Below are 20,224 nucleotides of genomic sequence, written 5' to 3'. Positions count from 1 at the left end.
ATTTCAATCTAAGAAAATACAGTTATCTAACACTTCTTTTGCTTTTAATTATGTACTTATCAGGTGTACAGAGTGAAACAGACTTTCAGTGGCTTGCACAACTACGGTATTACTGGGAATCTGAGAACGTTCGTGTCTGCATCATTAATTGCAATGTAAAATATGCCTATGAATACCTTGGAAACTCACCACGCCTCGTCATTACTCCTCTAACAGACAGGTGTTATCGCACCTTGGTATGATCTCAACAATAAGTGGTACTAAATACCATATTTACTGTTGTATGTTATTTTTTTCATTGTCCATTACAGCCATACTTTTAGGGCTTTCAGTTGTTGTGAGACTGCTGTTTCTGTAAAAGGCAATTTTCAAAGATCATAATTTCTATAGATTATTAAAAATGAAATTGAGCTAGAGTAGCAAATCTGGACAGCTTATCAACATAACTTTAAGTGGAATGTTTTGTTGTGAATATGATTTTTTAAATCTGTACAGAAAAACTTGTCTGTTTAGGTTTTGTTGTTTTCTAGGTTATGAGAACATTAAATCCATTTCTGATGCCCTGTAGTTGTTAAATGAAACGGAGAACGATCCACTTGTGATCATAGCTTTCCTAAGACTAGTAGTTTAGCAGCTTTTTAGTCTCCCTACTCCTCTTAGAGGTGTTTAGCTTTGGACTGTTCTATCATCAACTAACTTGACAATGGAAAACTACCATGCATACCAAAATGATATACTGTGAAAAGTACAAATGCAACAAAGGGGGACAGTGTAGGAAAGAAAAACAAAAAGGTATATTAAAGTAAAAGTGGAGGTAAAAAAGAGTAAACTAATTGCTTCAAGTCTGGTTTGAAAGATGTATCTAAACAAGACCTGAAAGACTGGATTCAATAACATTTGAGTAACTAATCATGGTCATGATCATAATGTATAAACCTAAATTCTCTTTTAGGGAAAATTCATTTCTCTTGTATCTATTTCTAAGACGTAAGTAAATTTCAGACTATTTTTAAATTTACCTAATATATAAATGTACTTTTAGTTTCATATAGTCATTTTATTTATTTAATACAATTTAAAGTAACATTTTCATTCAGAATAATTTCATACAAATGAAATACTGATAATTTCCATAAACTTTCTGTTCCTTAGATTGGAGCTTTTTATTTAAACCTTGGTGGGGCCCCAGAGGGTCCAGCAGGAACAGGTAAAACAGAGACCACCAAAGATTTAGCAAAAGCTCTGGCTGTGCAGTGTGTTGTCTTCAACTGTTCTGATGGCCTCGATTACCTGGCAATGGGAAAGGTAAATAGAAATAAATGTTAGGCTTTGTATTTTATTTATTAGGATGAAAAATTTTGGGGTGCTTGCTTTGCAGAGACACTTGAATAAATGAGTGTCACCTGTGGTTTGCTAACTTTGGACACAATATAACAGTCCCTACAAATGCTAAATTTTCTATGCATCATGAAATCCTGTAAGTTTGTCAGATCAGAATCTTGTGATTTAGCTTTCTTTAAAACAAAGACTTTGTCATTACATCACTGACTTTTGCTCTAAACAGGCTTAGATATTATCATAATTGTATCTTTCATATAATTAAGCTTCCAACATGATAGTTTCTTTTGAATCCTTGAAAATCGTGTTAGAGATATTATTACTGTCTTTCTTAATTTTACAGTTTTTCAAGGGATTGGCTTCATCAGGTGCATGGGCGTGTTTTGATGAATTCAATCGCATTGAACTGGAAGTGTTGTCTGTTGTGGCACAGCAGATCCTTTGCATCCAGAGAGCCATACAGATGAAGCTAGAAGAGTTTGTCTTTGAAGGAACTGAACTGAAACTTAACCCCAACTGTTTTGTAGCTATCACTATGAATCCAGGTTATGCAGGACGTTCTGAACTTCCAGATAATCTGAAGGTAAAATAGTAAAATATATGCCTTTTCTTAGAAAAATATTTTTAAAATAGTAGTAAAAAATACCTATTTCTGGTACTTCAGTAGAAAGTAGAAATGCTGTGGTGGGATGATCCATTACCCACAAAAATTATCTAATGATATTTCTTTGGGTACGTGTTTCAGGTTCTTTTCCGAACAGTAGCCATGATGGTTCCTAACTATGCTCTGATAGCAGAAATTTCTCTCTATTCATATGGATTTCTGAATGCAAAGTCACTGTCGGTGAAGATAGTAATGACGTACAGGCTTTGCTCAGAACAGCTTTCCTCTCAGTACCACTATGACTATGGTATGCGAGCAGTTAAAGCTGTTTTGGTGGCTGCTGGGAATCTAAAATTGAAATTTCCGAAGGAAGATGAAGATGTATTGGTGAGTTCAAAGAATAATTTATAAGGAATTTTACTGGTGCATACAGTTCTGAGTTCTGAGGGCAGTTCCACCACATCTTCATTGTCACATCACTACTCCACTTTATTTAGTTTACCTATTTGTGAAACAAAGATTGTCTTTTGTTATTTTTTTATTATTATCTGTTAAGTACATGCTGCACTTTCCAGCACTCTTCTGATGGCACAGTTGTGCTTAACTGCTTATCAAAGACACCATATAATTAATCATCTTTATTACATTTTGTTTTAATTTCTGAACAGTTTATTCTTTGTTTCTAATGAGAACAATAAACTGTGTGATTGTTTTCTCTAGCTTCTTAGATCAATTAAGGATGTGAACGAGCCCAAATTTTTGTCATGTGATATACCTCTGTTCATGGGTATAACTAGTGATCTATTTCCTGGAATCAAACTTCCTGATGCAGACTACAATGTAAGTATACTTGTAACCTTTTGTTAGTAATAATTATTAGTTTTGCTTGTTTATCTTTTAACCAAGTGTAATTAATAAGGTAATTTGTAAGTTGTTGTGAGATATGGAAAACTGTGAATGTTTGCAATGAAACTTTGTACCACAGAAAATTCTTGGATCTGTTGTGAATTTAATTCATATTTGAGTTCCCTTACATCCAGAAGGGCTGTGTAAGGCATCTTACAAATCAGAAACTGATCTGCAAATTTACTGGATTTCAGAGTGACCGGCTGATTTCCATCCTAATTTTTGGATGTAATTGATCCTAATTGTTGGATACATTTAAGTGAGATTAAGCTTTGTGCTTGCATTTTCTTTTGCTTACAACAACAAAAAAAGCACAGTTCCTTTGTAGGGGGATCATTGGGAAGAAGATAAAGATGGTGGAAAAAACAAAACTTTTAAAAAATTTCCAGTAAATACCAGACTCCTGTCAAAAGTGTAATATACTGATGCACAGCGTTGGTTTGCTGCTGCTGATATGCCTTTCCCTCAGGATAAAATTTGTAGTTAACTCCTGTTCTAACATAGGAAGTACAGAAGTGATTTTTTTTTTTCAGGGATGCTTGCTGTATTCTGGTTAGTAGTGTTACAGTTATTAATTAATGTGAAACCCTTCTCAATGATCATAAACTGTTCTACTGTAGTCCAAGAGATGAATTTAATTGATATGGTGCAATGAATATTTACTTGTAATTTTACTAATGAATTAAAATAATAAATATACTTAATCTGGAATTATACATTTATAATTTGTAAACACGAGAACAGGGTTTTAAAAGGGGGGGGAGAAGGAAAAGAAAAGAAAAACTTGTAGCAAATGATAAGACTGATTTGTTTTGATTTTAGGATTTTCTGGAATGTGCGAGTGAATGTTGTATTCGACATAATGTCCAACCTGTAAAAGCTTTCATAGAGAAAATGATACAGACGTATGAAATGATGATTGTTAGACATGGGTAAGATTCCCATTACTGTTTCACAATCTGTATTTGTTGTCATTTGTGTTTATACCATGGTTATCTACATCACATATAAAAAGTTTTAATGGTGACAAAATGTTTGTGTTGAAACAGTTGGTTACCAATACTACTTTAACGCGTACCAAAATTCTCGTGAATCTAGTGTCCAGATTTTGGCCTGAATAGAGCTAATTTTCTTCATAGTGGCTGGCATGGTGCTGTGTTTTGGATTTAGCGTGAGAATAATGCTGGTAACACACCGATGTTACAGTTGTTGCAGAGCAGTGCTTATACTGAGTCAAGGAGTTTGCAGCTTCTTATACCACCTGCCAGTGGGCAGGCTGGGGGTGCACAAGGAGCTGGGAGGGGACAGAACCAAGACAGCTGGCCCAGCCTGGCCAAAGGGATAGTCTGTGCCACGTGGCATTGTGCTGAGCAATGGAAGTTGCCAGGTTGCTGGCATTGCTCGGAGATTGACTGGCCATCAGTCAGCTGTAGTGAGCAATGTGTTAGTCTGTTAGTTATCAGGTCTCTTCTGATCAGTTCTAGGGGGTATGTGAGGGTGGTGTGTGTGTGTGTGTTGTAAAAATCAGGCAGATACACAATATAGGCTTGCAAGTTCATGTATGATTTTGAATGCAACTCCTTTAGAAAGTTTTTTTTCTAGATATGTGGGCCAGATCTACCAAAATATTTAAGCATATTATATGTAAGCATATATATAAGATGTTGTTGGCCTTCATGTGGTCTGTAAAAGTAAAAATTGCAAGACATCTATTAATGGCTTTTTATTTATTTATTTATTTATCTTCCATCTAACAGCTTTATGCTGGTAGGGGAACCTTTTTCTGGGAAGACCAAAGTTCTACATGTGTTGGCGGATACGCTGTCTCTTATGAAAGAGCGTGGTTATGGTGAAGAAGAAAGAGTAATTTTCAGGACTGTGAATCCAAAATCAATCACTATGGGTCAGCTTTTTGGGCAGTTTGATTTGGTATCTCATGAGGTAATGCATGTTTTTAAAATAGTGTGTAGTAATTGCCTGTCTTTATCTGTTTCCTCCTGTCACATGCTGTGGCTTTCATGGGGCTTGTATGAATGTACTTGTTGAACTACCTTTTAACTTCAGGGGTTAACTCATGGTGTTATTGAACAGCTGTTTTCAGGGCAGGAAAGGCTTCTGCTTCCGACTTTTAAGTCCCACTTCCAGTGTTTCTTCATTCTCTGGAACCCAGTGTTTGTAGGGCTGTATTGTTAATAACGTTACTAGTTGGTTGGTTTTAAGAAGCAATAAGCAAACATAACAATATGGGTTCTTTCTTTTTGAATTTGTGGTTTTATCACTTTAAACACATGTGAGAACACAATTTTAATTAGTGTTGTTCTAACTCAGATGGCTGGTTTCAAATTAATGTTGAAAATAAATGCAGCAGTAAGTGTGTATGAAGTTATGTAGGTTTTAATACGCAAAATAAGCAATGCCATTCTGAGAGGCATTGTCCTAATATAGATCTATACATGCTCGGGAGACATACCAAGCGTAACTGGATTCATTTCTCTGCCAATTCTGAACTAGTGCAATCAAAGTAGTGCCAAAACTATCTCGAAAAACTTAAAACTCATCAGTTCCCCACTGTAAAGCTTAGGTTTGGAGAAGAAAGAATATAGAAAAGTGAATATGAAATACTGAAACTTAGGATGAGTCTGGGAAGAAGCTGATGCAAGCCAGAAAAGAAGCACTTATAATTTTCTGTGAAATAAATTGGCTGTCTTCTGTTTGTTTTAACAAAATGTATTTTTAAAGGCGAAAGATCACTGTCTGTTTCTAAATTTGCTGATGTTGTGTGGCCCTTTGTGAACCTGCAAAGCTGTACTCTGCTCTCTGCAGAGCAAGAGAATAGTTAAAGAGAAGAAAAATGAAAATGAATAGTTTACTTTTTTTTTCCGTTCAATTAAAACAGTCATTGGCAAATACTTACTAATAGGATTACCGGTACTTTAAATTGAAATATGTATACTATTTCTTTTTACCTTTAATTCCTACATTCTCCCCTTCCAGTGGACAGATGGTATAGTTGCTAATACTTTCAGAGAATTTGCATTATCTGAGACTCCTGAACGCAAATGGGTTATCTTTGATGGCCCAATTGATACTCTGTGGATAGAAAGCATGAACACGGTTCTGGATGACAACAAAAAGGTATCAGAGTAAATAAATGCCTAAATGATATATGACATTTTGAAAATATTCTTCTACATATAAAAACACAAAAGCAAACAGAAAAACTTGGCTTTTCAAATGCAAGGTGGCTTCGGGAATAAGTCATTAAGTTTTGTGATTACTTTTTGTTGTTTTCTTTTTTCTTTATTGGAATCATAATCACAGTATCAACCTGTAAGATGTTTAATGTATAGTATTCCCTTAATATCAAATCTCCAACTGGAATTCTTTATTAATAGCAACAAGAGTAGCAGATATCCTTTCTCCTTTCTGGTTGCTGCCTTTCTTTATTCTGTCATATGTAGGGTTTATAGTTACGAACGTACTGGTAGGATAATGTAGAGTACTATGGTGTAAGTGAAGAATTTAGGTAGTGCTTGTAAACTACTGTTTTTTGCTCCAAATTACTAAACATTTTATGTGGTTGGCATTGCTTCTGATTAAACTTGTGTTTGCTATCTCTCATGTATACCTCCAGTGTGATAGGAAGGGTAATTGACAACTGCATGTTTTCTTTCTTTGTAATCTTCATTTTGATTTTTTTCTTAATTGAAGCTTTGTTTGATGAGTGGAGAAATCATCCAAATGTCCCTTCAGATGAGTCTAATTTTTGAAACAATGGACCTTTCCCAGGCATCTGTAAGTTCTGTATTTAATGGAGATATAAAACCAAGTTCAATAAATTAAATATATAATACAGTGAGTTTACCATTCTTTCTTAGCCTGCTACAGTCAGTCGCTGTGGCATGATTTATTTGGAGCCTTCACAACTGGGCTGGACACCACTTGTTACCTCTTGGTTAAGTAAACTGCCTGAACCTCTTAACCTAAAGGTACATCAGGATCTTCTACAGGGACTTTTTGATTGGTTAATACCACCAGCATTACAACTCCGTCAGAAACAGTGCAAGGTATTGTTTGAAATTTTTTCCTGCAGTAGTTAGGTATCCGCTTGCATTCTTCTTACTTGGGTAGTGAGAGCTGTTCTCTCTTGACAAGGATAATAACAGTGTCTATGCAGCAGCCACCCATTATTTTGGGAAGTGCACCTCTTGTGTCCGGTGTGAAAAGTTAGAAAGAGAACATTAGGTAAGATGTGCTGTAAGTTCATCATAGTTTTCACCTTGTTCTTTTCAAAAACAAATTACTCATTCAAAGTATTGAGTGGAAAGTCATGCTTTTTTTTTGCATTTTTGGTGGTGGTTTTCTCTGTGTGTTGTTTTTTTATGTTGTTTTGTTTTGTTTGTTTTTTATTTTTTTCCTTTTAAGATGTTGTTTTGAATAGAGAAAGCACTTTTTAAAGATTTAGGGAACATGTGTTTTTTTCAAACTATGCATTTTTTTAGTGCATGCTTTTTAGCGCATGGGCTTTTGCTTGTTCATTGTAGTTGTTCCTTTGTGTTTTCTTTTTATTTAAAGATGTAAGAATAGGAGGTCCGATGACAGCCATGAACATGGTTAACAACCCATATATTGTGACATTTCAAGGACAGAGAGAAGTAAATGATCTTTTGAATGAAAATCAGTGTAAATCTAGCCTTTGAGTATTTGTTTTGACTTGGCTAATAGTTTAATTACTTTAGTATTTTGACTCCAAAATGTAAGCTAACTTAACTCATAAAGTATACCTGTCCTTTTGTATCTCTTAGGAACTGGTACCTACAAGCAATAGCAATACTGTAGTAGCTCTTACACGGCTTTTTGAAATGTTGATTTGTCAACCTGTACAAGAAGATCCCACCAACAAAAACATCCATGTGTGGATTATGGTTGGTTTTGTGTTTTTTTTTTTTTGTTGTTGTTGTTTGTTTGTTTGTTTGTTCTTTGATCATGCTGTGAAATGTGTATGTATCTGTTTCTGCATATGCCTGTTTTCAAAACTAGTTGGACTAACCAAAACAACTTAGTTTAGGAGTAAAAGATATGAGAAACAACTTTGCTTCTTTGTTGTTCCCTTCCCACAAACTTTGGAAGTGCCCAGATGTGACAGCAGCATTACAAGTAACAAATGTGATTAGATATTTTACTGTTTTTCTTGTTATCTGGGATAACTACTGTTACCGATTGACTTGTTTGAGCAAAATTTCCCTGGGACAAGTTTTCTCTAGAAGTTATAGTAGGTGGACTCTCTGTCTAACCTTGTTTGGTGGTTCTTAAGATAGATGGGGAAAAAAACACACACCAGAATGTAGGAGCCTGTATTAAAAATTGAATTTGAAAATTCTGAAATCCTGGTTTGCAATTAGAGACCATAATTGAGCTGTCCTTCTCAGGCTCTGTCATGTAACATAATAATTTACTCCATGGCCTTTTTTTTTTTTTTTTTTTTCCAAGTCGGTTTTAGTTTGCTCTGTCATTACTCAGATTTCTAGATCTCTTTAGACCAAGTTTATTCAAGGGCAACCTGTAACACCTATATGCTTAAATACTTTTCAGAATTAAGTTTGTTAATGAGACTACACAGTGTTCAGATTATGTTATCTTTTTGGACGGTTGCTCATCTTTTTGTTTTTGCAGGGTTGCTTTGCTTTTGCCACAATCTGGTCCATTGGTGGAACTTGTGATGGTGATAGCAGAATTATTTTTGATAGTTTTTTGAGGGAAACTTTGGCTGGAAAATCTGGAACAAATCCTGTACCAAAGGTAGTGGGAAAATGGGAATGTCCCTTTGAAGAGAAAGGCTTGGTCTATGACTACGTGTTTGAGGTAAGATTGCTTGCTTCTGTATTGATGGAAGGAAATTTTTACAGTCTGAAAGGAAGGAAAATAGAGGTAGATGTATACTTTAACTTTACAAAGATTGTTGGATGTTGTAAAATGTTGGTGTTGAATCAAATCCTATAGTACATATTTCATTTGTTATTATTTTTAAAATACTAGTATGCTGACCATTTTTTTTTTTAGACAATACCAAGCTGTGCACATCAGTTATGGTCCCTTTTTAGATAAAGCTAAGCTGACAGGGTCAAGTCTGGTTTTGCACAGAAGGAAAGATGGCTGCTTTCTATAAAGATGGATATTGTGTCTGTGGGCAACTTGTTTATGTTACAGTTGTGTTTATTGCATCCATTGGAAATGCTAGATACTACTTGCTGTTGTAAAGTTAGGCATATGTTCTTTTTTGTTTGTTTGTTTGTTTGTTTTGTTCTTTTGTCTGGTTGCTTTTTGTTTTGGTTTTGGTTTTTCTTTTCCGAACTAAAAGCCTGTATTTTTTCCTAGCTGAAAGGCAGAGGAAGTTGGGTTCATTGGAATGGATTTATTAAAAATATTAATTACAGTGATAAAAATTTGAAGATTCAAGATATCATAGTCCCAACTATGGATACAGTCAGATACACCTATTTGATGGAACTATTCATTGCCCATGGAAAGTAAGTAACTTCAATACAAATTTCAGAACTATTTGTCATACGTAGAAACATCTTTCACTCTTTCCATTGACTTCATGTTTTTCATCAAGCCCTCAAGGTTTGTTTGGCCTGTTAAAAATAGGTATTTATTATGAAGAATACAATTTGTTGCCTTAAAGTCTAGGTTTGTTTTGCTTTGTTTCAATGAAGTCCTGTTATAATTCTGCTTAAGTGTGTTCATTCTGTATCTTTCTGATGATTCAGTTACAACAACAGCTTGAGGACTTTTTGTACTCTTTCTTCTTTGGTATTTAAATATATATTTATTATATTATATATTATTATACAAAAGAACAAAATGTAACAATTTCAAGTTGAATTTCAAGGCTGAAAATTTTATGAAGTTTAAATTGCTGAAAGACCTATCAGGAGAAATTTAAGTTCCATATAGGTCCATATATACTCCAAAGCCAGTATAATGAGAGAATGAGAAATGTCTCTTTCTCCACCTCTGATCCTTTTGTCAATTACAAAGAGGTTATGTGAATGAGTATTTTAAAACTTTATAGCTTTTTTTTTTTTTTTTTTTTTTAAGGCATTTAATATTTTTAGAGATAGGAGAACTTAAAACCATTGTCTTCTAGTTGTAATTAATTTTTAGTTGTTTAGATTTCTGTGGTCTATACTTTCTTTTTTCTTTCTTGGTGAAGACCAATGCTTTTAGTGGGACCAACAGGTACTGGGAAATCTGTCTATGTCAAGGACAAGTTAATGAACAACTTGGAAAAGGAGCGCTATTTTCCCTTCTTCATTAATTTTTCAGCTCGAACCAGTGCCAATCAGACTCAGGTTGGTAGAAGAGACAATTGGTGCTTCAAAAAGATGATCTATATGAATATTTAATCTGTGTTCTGAATATTCCTGTCTGCATTGTAGAACATTATTATGGCCAGGCTGGACAAGAGGCGTAAAGGAGTCTTTGGCCCTCCAATGGGAAAAAAGTGCATTATTTTTGTAGATGATATGAATATGCCTGCTTTGGAGAAGTATGGTGCACAGCCTCCTATAGAACTTTTAAGGCAGTTCTTTGACCATGGAATTTGGTAATTATTTGAAATAAAAGTAAAAAGTTCACGTTGCTGCATAATTATTCACTTGAATTTTCTCTCAAAACTTTCTTAAAATGCTTTGTAGAATTTATGATATTTTTATGAAAAAAATATGTTTATATGAAAAACATCATTTAAAGTTGAAGCAACTTTTATGTTGCTCTTTAAGTGATTTTTCAATTTAGGAAATTGATAATCTTTTTTTTTTTTTTGGTTTGGTTTGCAAGTGCTATTGATGAAATTCAGTATTTTTACATATAAATAAAATAATTCTTTTACACTTTACTTTTTCTATGTCAGCATTTATCTCTTTATTTTTTTCAGTGTTCTTTGTTACTTTCCATTCTCTTCCTCCTCCTCACAGTGAATTGGCACATGTATTTTTTAGAATGCAATTATATGTAACTTTTGATTTTACTCAATGCATTGTTTTTTACTGATACCCAAGTAATTAGAATATTTTTAATTAACTTTTTTTTTTTTTTTTTTTTTTAATAACATTGAAATCAGATCTGGTAGTAGGCATGAAGAGAAACAAGCTATATCCTAGCTTTTGAGATTTTTTGGCTCAGCTCTGACTGGAAGATTGAACGAGGTGGTCTCCTGGGGTTGCTTCCAGCCTGAATTACTCTGTGATTCCAGGCACTTTCTGAATATTGTTACTTTTGTGATTCCAGGCACTGCTCAAATGTCTGATACTCTTGAATAGAGAGAATACATATTTTGCCACATTACAGTTTTTAATATTTGTTTCAGAATTTCAGATCAGGTTTTATTTAACCCTTATTAAACAAATAATCTTTTTTTCAGGCCAGCTTGATGTGTTAAGATGAGCTGGGGCATAGTTAGTTACAAGACTAGTTTGTGGTTTTATTGTTTTTTGGTTTTAATTGTTGTATTTTTTATGCATGTACATATGTTATGCACACAGACAGCATTCTGTAGTATGGATGCATTTAACCTTTATCACATGTGTTATATCTTTCTCTAACTAAATGTCACATTACAATTTATTTTGAAGGTACGATTTAAAGGATACATCTAAAATTACACTCGTTGATATACAGTTACTTGCTGCTATGGGGCCTCCAGGCGGTGGGAGGAATCCTGTAACTCCTCGATTTTTGCGACACTTCAACATCTGCACTATTAATTCTTTTAGTGATGAAACAATGGTCCGCATTTTCTCTACTGTAGTAGTTTTCTACCTACGGGCTCAGGAATTTCCTCCCGAGTTCTTCTCAATTGGAAATCAAATTGTCACTGCCACTTTAGAGGTAAGAGGAGAGTACCTTAATTGAAGTTTCCTTTAGTTTGTTTAGTAAAATTCCACTAGCTCTATAATAATTTAATTGGTGAAATAGAGATTTTACATATTTTGTTCCTTGTTATTTTTAACATACAGCCTCATATGCTGTGATAAAATTTTCTTAGCTTTATGGCTGCAGTAACCTTCTTATTCTAGGAAAAGTCTTTTGGAATGTATAAGGGCTTCATGGTACCTATCCACATACATAAAGTAGGTCAGACTGCAGTCTCTTTGGAGTTAGACAGGCACAAGAAGCTATCTCATGCAAAGGCAAAATGAAAACAGCAGTTTCTACACTCCCCAAATCTTTCTTTGAGAGATTAAGATTGAAGAAATCATCTTCTCCACTTCTGTGGAGACTCTTCCAACTTCCATGTTGCAGATTTTGGCAAGTATCATATTTGCAAGGTACGTGTAAAAAAGGAATGGCAATTTGTGACATCTTTGCAAAGAAGCATCAAGTTAAAGACAACATCTTACATATACATATAGCTTTAACAGGTTATGTAGCCAAAAGTAGTAGCAATGTTAACAAATCTCATGCCTACCATTAATTATTCAAAATTGAAATGCATCAGGTAGCTAATATTTGACCGGTGAGGAATTCTGACAAAAAATCCGTTAAGCTCCAAAGGTAAAATCAAATGGGTCAAGTTTCACAGGGGACGTGAGTTTGGAATTATTAGCAAGTGAGTTTCTCTTCTGCTGCAGAACTGAGGCCTTTCTCACACTTACACGCTAGTTCTGGTTATATCCAAGGCTGTATTCAAGACTGAATCCACCTTGTTCCAAGGCCTAATAGAGCTGATACTTTGGAACTCCTGTCAGATAAGACATTCAAAGCGTGAATGATGAGGCTGACTGAATATTGCCACTGGAAATCTCTTTGTGCTTTCAGTTTATCCTTCTAAAAAAAAAGAAAGAAAGAAATTTGCAAGAAAATTTTGCTTCTTTAGGCAGAAAATAACAGTAGCAGCCCAGTACAGTTATTACATACAGCTGTTTGAGTGCATTTGACTGTCTATGCTATTTAAACTGTTCACTTCTGTCAGGAGACAGAATCTATTCTAGCATGGATTTACATCCAAGTAAGTTGTATCTTCTGACTCCTAGGATTAACGTGTAATGGAAGAACTAGGCTTTAGGTATGAGACAACAGGTGAAATAAGTGTGTAGACAGTACCATGGATATAGTATGACTGTTAAACTTTTGTTTTAGAGTTTTGTTTTGTTTTTGTTTTGTTTTGCAAGTTTAATGTTTGGTAATTTTCTTCACATATGGGTACACAGAGACAGATCAAAAGTGTCCTCTGCTGGCATTTCCTTAATATGTTATGTATGTTAAATGTAATGTCAAATGACATTATTTCCATCATACAACATAAGCTATTGACAACTGATGCATTCAAAATTACAGTAAAACATCATCAAAAGATACTTTTCTTAATCTGACCATTCATCATTTTTGTGGGTTTTCTTTTTAGTTTTGAGTAATTTGTAGGTATACAAACAAATAGATTCAAACACCTGAAAACTAGGAAATTAGCATTACACAATTGATTACTTATCCCATTTGCAAATTTAGATTAATATTGTATATATGTTCCAGAACTTCATGAGAAGAATCTGATATATTCACTGGACTTTGAGATCTTTAGACATTCTTAGGATTTCTGAAACGTGTGAAATGTTTTCCTCAGAAAAATACAATTTTGGAAGAAAGACATTTTGAAAGATTTATTATAATAATACAGTCAATTTTTGCTCTTTTGTTTTTGTTTTTATTGCCTTTAGGTGTATAAGAAAGCTATCAAAAATCTTTTGCCCACACCAGCCAAATCTCATTATACATTCAACTTGCGTGACTTTTCACGTGTTATGCATGGCTGTTTGCTCATTAAGAGAAATTCAGTTGAAAGCAAACACGTAATGATTCGTTTGTTTGTACATGAGGTATTTCGTGTCTTCTATGACCGCCTAGTGGAAGACGATGATAGAGCATGGTTGTTCAATTTAATTAAAGATATTGTGAAAGAACATTTCAAAGAAGCATTTGATTCAGTTTTTGCACATCTGAGGCAAGAAAACACCCCTGTGAGTATCTCATTTAAGCTGTTGCAAAATCATTGTTTTTGTTAAAAATTTAGGACTAGAAAGTTTCTCAATCACAAGTGAGATTTTGGATTAATTATGCTTGAAAATTAGAGTTGAATTTGGCAAAATTACTTCTTTGAAAAGAAAAAAAGAGTTAAATGTTTGGAAGGTGTTTGACTGACATATATAAAATTGCTTTTCAAAATAACATTTCATTTAAAAAGTGACTTCCAGAGACCTGATTTACTGAACAGAAAAGACATTCCCTTTTTAAATCTTTGAATTACCATGTGGTAAAATGTGTTCTGTAATTGTATTGACATTTTAGTATTTTGAATGTTGTATAAGTCATGTCATATTCCTTGTTGTCCCCCCGTCGTCCCCCCCTTCATTGCTGTATAGAAGAAATGACTTTGTGGTCATAGTTGCCCAATTCATATGTTGAAATTTGTGAAGCATAGAGACATACATCTTACAAATTTGGTATAATCTGGCAGTTACTATCATGAGACTATAAATGCCTAATCAAGACAATTATGTTCAAGAGCAATTTATTTTTAAAAAAATATTGTTTAATATGGGAAATACAGAATTTTGAGGTGGGTGTTGTTTGTGAGTTATAATATTTCAGTGTGCTTGTTCCGCTTTCTCGAGCATTTGTCTAAATTCTCCTTTCTTTCCTAAAATTCCTGCTGAGAAATATTATCATTAGACACTACTTCATAATTTGTTGTATATATACAATAGGTGACAGAAGAAAACATGAGAAGTTTGTTTTTTGGTGACTACATGTATCCAGAACTTGAGGGAGATGAAAGACTTTATGTTGAAATTACAAGCACTCAGCTGTTTGGTGAAGTTGTAGAGCAGTGTCTGGATGAATATAATCAAACGCACAAAACAAGAATGAACCTTGTGGTTTTCAGGTGTGTACACTCTGTATTATTGTAATACAAATTGCTCTGAGCAGTAGTTGCTAATTCAGCATATCCAGTTTTACAGGCTGTATTTTTTGTTTTGTCCCCTTTGTGGTCCTAGTGTTGCACTTTTTTGGATGGAAATGAACTAATTTTTCTGTTATGGCTCTGCATTTTTCTATCTGAGAGTAAATAATGAGATTTTTTGTTTGTTTGTTTGTTTTTCCTGAGGGATTCTGAATGTATTCTTCAGCTGTTACAGAAGCCTTGTGCACCAAATCTGGTGGGTGCTTGACTTCTGCTGGGCTTCTGTTACCAGTGAAGACTGATGTCAGTTTAGCCTGCAGCCACCTCCCTGTTGGTAGAGGTTACTGTCCCTTCATAATTACCAGTGTAATTTGACATGTAGATGATCTGTGAAGGTGACTAGGGTTAGCTTACACACAGTTTATTTAGTCTAGGTCATTTTGACAATCTAGATTTGTAAGTACCTGTATATACAACTATACTGGGAGTGTGAAGAGCTCACAGCCTCAGACTGAAGGTCTCTTCCTGGGCATAGAAGCAATAACCCAGTTACCTCACAGAAGGGCAGCCAGGAGGAAGGAGAAACATGCATGTCTTTAGCCTTAGAGACCCCTCTCATGGATAACATCCTCATTTGACTACATTATTTTTCTAATCAATCAAAATGAACAAGACTTTGAAATGCTTTAACTATTTTTAAGGCCACTTGGAACTACTCAGCTTACCTTAACTACCCTACACCAAGTGCTTAAGCAAGGCCTCCTGTAGATCTTGATGCATATTCCAAAATAAACCATGACTGTATTTTCACAATAGGTAGGGCTCTCAGTGATGTGCAGGTACTGCTTTCTGAAGATGTTGTTCCCTCCTCTATTTCACATATAAATTATAACACATTTGTTTTTGATTTTATTTTATCTTGGTGTATATAACTCCCTTTCTCACCCTCCCTGTGCCTTCAGAAATTTGTTTTGGAGATGGTACTTCTGTACATTTTTAATGGGTTTATTGGTGCACAGATGTATATATATTTCTGCCATTCTGGTAATTAACACATTTAAAATTTAGGTATGTGTTGGAACATTTGTCTCGTATAAGCCGTATACTGAAGCAGTCAGGGGGTAATGCTTTGTTGGTTGGAATGGGAGGAAGTGGACGTCAGTCTTTGACTCGTCTAGCAGCATTTATGTCAAAAATGTGCGTTTTTCAACCAGAGATTTCAAAATCCTATGGCACAAATGAATGGAGAGAAGACCTGAAAGTGAGTATTAATAACCTGTTTGCATTTTGACTTGATTTTGAAGAAGGATGTTTCAGACTATACAATATTTTAACTGTCTTGTATTTTTAGAGTCTGCTGAAGAACGCAGGTGTAAAGGGCTTGAAAACTGTATTCATAATCACAGACACACAAATTAAAGAAGAAAGTTTTTTAGAAGACATTGACAGTGTCCTCAACACTGGGGAGGTACCCAATCTTTTTGCAGCAGATGAAAAGCAAGAAATTATAGAGGTATCTTTATAAATTCTCTTATTCTCTGTCATTTCCTATTTAAGCTATTTTATCAGTTCAGTATGAAGTATGCCTTAATTCAAAGTGGCTTTTGGATATATGCATTCAATTTTGTGAGTTTTTTTGAGATTTTTAGATAAATCAGCTAGTTATTAGTAAGCTGGAATAGCTTGTGCCTACTACAAGCTTTAATTCTGACCTCACACTCTGCTCACAAACCCATTAAGTTGTGCACATAGGAAATGTTGTTCACAAATATGTTAATATGCTGGGGCCATAGTTATTTTTTGCATTATATTGTGCAGAAGAAGAATGTACCTCATAATGTTTTCATTGATCCATTCAGGACAAAGATGTATTTTGAGAAAAAAAAAAAGACTGACTTTGTCAGTAGACTCTTGTGATCTACGACACTGTTTGACAGCGTTTCAGTCTTGACGCATCTGATCAGAGAAAAGATGGGGGAGGGTGCTCCATGAAATCAGGCTTAGAAGTGAAGATGCATTGTACTTGGGCAATTAATAAATAAACAAAAATAACTTAAATCATGCTTGGAATTTTCAAAATAGCAATCACTGGTTGGGGGAGGTGGAGGCATCAATCTCTGTATATCTCAAGTTGCATATACATAATGTGTCCCTTTTACAATTTTACACTTTGTACAAACATATCCAATTGGTGTATGCTAGCGCTTGGTAGCTATCTGTAATATGCCAACTGGGACAAAGTTACTTGTTACTCATTTAAATCTACTTCATCAAAATATTTCCACTTTATTGCTACTAATCTGAATTTGTCATTTACTTTAATTGCAGGGTTATGTAAAGCATACATGCTCTTGTGGTGGAATAAGTTGAGTTGTAGGGAGTTACAGTAAGACCTAAGTGTTTCATGGATTGTTGACTGAGGATAATACTTTTATGAAGTAGTCTTTTTTTTTTTTTTTTTTTTTTTTTTGAGAAAGAGGAGTTTTTTTTTTTCAAAAAATAAATGAATAGAATATGTTTGAAACTTGAATATTCCTTTCCAATTAGGTAAATACAGCATATTTTAGTGTAATATTAATATTGAAAATGTTCTCAGTAAGTTAATGTCGTGACGTGCTGTTTAGGGAACTTATATAGCATTTAAAATGTAGATGAAAACAACATGTGTTTTTGTGTAATGAGAGTAGTAATTTGCCTCATCTGTTCATATGTCCTAAATCTCTTTGAATGACTGAAGATGGGTTGTAATTAAGTCTGATTTTATTTGTTTATCACCTGAAGACTTTTGTCCTTTATTTCATGAGGGAGGTAATTTAAAATTTTGATTTTCCAAATGTGTCTTAGCCATCTGTCTTATCCTAATGTGTCTTGTCTATCTGGAACTTGGAATCTATTTTTTTTTCAATTTTTGTTCTGATGTCTTCTCAGTTGTTCAGTGCAACAGGTGATCTTTTCTAGAATTATTTGTTAGTGTCACAGATTTACAGTAAATGTACTACTTACTCATATTTACATACTCATAAATATTTACAATATTTATTCATTTACTTTTTCTCAACTAGTGCTTAGTATTCATTCTTTCTTTCTAGTTTATACTACTTATTTCATTTATCAAATAAAAAAATATATTTTGTGGTGTTACTATCATTAACACGATCGTTAAAGGACTTCAGAAGTACTTAATGAGAAATTATATAACAGCTTTTACCCTATGTATCATTCCCAAGGGTGTTCGTACACTAGCTCAGGCTGGCAATAAACATGAAGAACTCAGTCCCTTGGCCTTATTTGCATTTTTTGTGAACCGCTGCAAAGAAAATCTCCATATAGTGGTAGCATTCAGCCCAATTGGAGATGCTTTCCGCAATCGTCTGAGACAGTTTCCCTCACTCATCAACTGCTGTACTATTGATTGGTTCCAGGTATGTGATTTTTTTTTTTTTTGTCAATGAACTATATAAGTTTTTAACCATTTCTGTGTTTTCATGGTATAGAATTACTCTGTTTTTCAAAATTTTGAAATAGCATTGACAGTTTTGATAATATTTTTGGGAGCTCTTTGGTGTGCAGTCTCAGTATTTCTTGAACTAAAGAAATTCACGTTTTGTTGCTACAAATTTTACACTTCTAAAGTAGTGAGTATGGTCATAGTTCCTGCTGTTTGTTAAGCAAATACAAGTCCTGTTAGAATACTGTAAGTAAATCTTTTGTATCAGAATAAAACTCGGAAAACTACTGATCCTTGCTAAAAAGCAAAGTTATTCTCAATTATAGTGCAGTTAGCTTTATAGTTTGGCTTGGTGCTGAAGTCAATTGATTAATCTACCAAAGGATAACATAGATGCAGAAATGTTTGGATAGCATGACAATATGCAGCTTTTAACTAGAAGATCATCCAGGAGTCACCAGAACAGATTGCATGGGCAGTGACCTTGCTGCCTGATGTAACTCTCATATCAGTTCATCATTCCTCAGACCTAGCTGGGACTAGCGTATCTCATACTGGTATTTCAAACTATGAATACTGCTAACAGCTAAATTTTACACATTCTTCTCTCCTCATTTCCCCATCAGCCATGGCCCGAAGATGCCCTTGAGCGTGTGGCAAATAAGTTCTTAGAAACACTTGAGCTCACAGACAGAGAGCGTCAGGAGGTTGTGCCCATCTGTCAGTACTTTCATACTTCAGTTTTATCACTTTCCTCAAGGTCAGTCTGTTTCTTTTAAAAACAACGTGTTAATTTCTAGAAATATTAAGAAGAAAAGGATTATGCTAATGAAAGGAGTAAAATGAACATCAGAGAACTCAAAAATTGATTTATAAGAGGCAAGAAACAAGATAGGAGGCCGAGTTTCATTACTACTTATTTCTGTCTTATAAATTAATGTATAAGCTTTGTCTGCCTAAAATATATAAAATTGTGGCAACCATTTACTTCTGTTAATTGACAAATAGTTAATTGCATACCTTTTCTACCAATAGTTAAGCTAAAAATAATAACAACAATTAAAGGTATTCTTTATTTCTAATAGGTTTTTTCAAAGTCTCAAACGCCATAATTATGTTACTCCAACTTCTTATCTTGAACTTATTGCTGCCTTTCGGAAACTTCTGACTGAGAAACGAGACTCTGTAATGACAGCCAAGAAGAAATACATGAATGGACTAGATAAACTAGCTTTTGCTGAATCACAGGTGATTTGGGACGGAAGTGGAACTGAAAATACAGAGTGGTTGGCAGAAGGAGGTCTTTTGCTAGAGAGATAAGTCAAAATCACTACTTCAGATCTTTAAATATGTGGAAGTTTAGAAATGGATTAAAATGCTTAAAATGGGGAGCAGCATTAATTTTCTGGTTCCAAATCTGGTTAAAATTAAGAAATGATTTGCATTCTAGTTTGGGTTCGTGTGAACAAAATATTTCTCGTTTGAAAAATATATTTTCTAACGATGAGGGGCAGTACATTTCAGTAAATACAAGTGACCCATACAGGTTTTTAATGATATATTATTTTTCTGTTATACCTAATAATTTGTGTGATTAATTTCAAACAAATTATCTCAAGATTCTGATCAATCTTAAACAGTAAAAATACAATTTGTTTTGTCTTTTTTACCTGCATTCATAGCTCTCATGTTAGAGTCCAAAGGCCTCTAAGCATGCATTTCTAAGCAGTATGTGAACAGACTTTCCCTTCCTAAATAGTTATGTGAATGTACTAAAAATGAATGTACTTCTTAAATTAGAGATTGTACACGAGATAAAAATAAGTGTTTTGATTTGAAAGTGTTTTGATTTGAAAACAAATGTTGTTTTCTTCCACCAATATATTAGTCATTGGATAAAATTTGGGTTCTAAATAAATTGTTGGAAATTATATTCTGCAATTCAGAATCCTGATAATTCTTTTGC

General features: G+C 34.1%; 1 protein-coding gene across 5 annotated transcripts in view; it reads left to right on the top strand.

The window, feature by feature from the left end:
* Positions 1 to 20,224, top strand: part of DNAH12 (dynein axonemal heavy chain 12) — a 64,069-nt gene that overhangs the window by 21,585 nt on the left and 22,260 nt on the right. For 4 of the 5 annotated variants that reach the window (XM_035337471.1, XM_035337473.1, XM_035337472.1 and 1 more), the window contains 23 exons: positions 64 to 236; positions 1,153 to 1,305; positions 1,682 to 1,921; positions 2,084 to 2,329; positions 2,663 to 2,782; positions 3,671 to 3,780; positions 4,606 to 4,789; positions 5,843 to 5,983; positions 6,560 to 6,643; positions 6,727 to 6,915; positions 7,654 to 7,773; positions 8,522 to 8,710; positions 9,224 to 9,375; positions 10,065 to 10,203; positions 10,291 to 10,457; positions 11,485 to 11,740; positions 13,567 to 13,866; positions 14,614 to 14,792; positions 15,879 to 16,071; positions 16,162 to 16,323; positions 18,038 to 18,232; positions 18,885 to 19,018; positions 19,344 to 19,506. In XM_035337471.1, coding sequence (XP_035193362.1) covers positions 64 to 236; positions 1,153 to 1,305; positions 1,682 to 1,921; positions 2,084 to 2,329; positions 2,663 to 2,782; positions 3,671 to 3,780; positions 4,606 to 4,789; positions 5,843 to 5,983; positions 6,560 to 6,643; positions 6,727 to 6,915; positions 7,654 to 7,773; positions 8,522 to 8,710; positions 9,224 to 9,375; positions 10,065 to 10,203; positions 10,291 to 10,457; positions 11,485 to 11,740; positions 13,567 to 13,866; positions 14,614 to 14,792; positions 15,879 to 16,071; positions 16,162 to 16,323; positions 18,038 to 18,232; positions 18,885 to 19,018; positions 19,344 to 19,506 — 3,989 coding nt within the window. The remainder of the gene's footprint in view (positions 1 to 63; positions 237 to 1,152; positions 1,306 to 1,681; positions 1,922 to 2,083; positions 2,330 to 2,662; positions 2,783 to 3,670; positions 3,781 to 4,605; positions 4,790 to 5,842; positions 5,984 to 6,559; positions 6,644 to 6,726; positions 6,916 to 7,653; positions 7,774 to 8,521; positions 8,711 to 9,223; positions 9,376 to 10,064; positions 10,204 to 10,290; positions 10,458 to 11,484; positions 11,741 to 13,566; positions 13,867 to 14,613; positions 14,793 to 15,878; positions 16,072 to 16,161; positions 16,324 to 18,037; positions 18,233 to 18,884; positions 19,019 to 19,343; positions 19,507 to 20,224) is intronic. The other variant, XM_035337474.1, reaches the window with a different exon arrangement.

Source organism: Oxyura jamaicensis, chromosome 12 (assembly GCF_011077185.1).
Source record: "Oxyura jamaicensis isolate SHBP4307 breed ruddy duck chromosome 12, BPBGC_Ojam_1.0, whole genome shotgun sequence".
Lineage (NCBI taxonomy): Eukaryota > Metazoa > Chordata > Aves > Anseriformes > Anatidae > Oxyura > Oxyura jamaicensis.
This window is presented reverse-complemented; position numbering and strand designations above follow the sequence as displayed.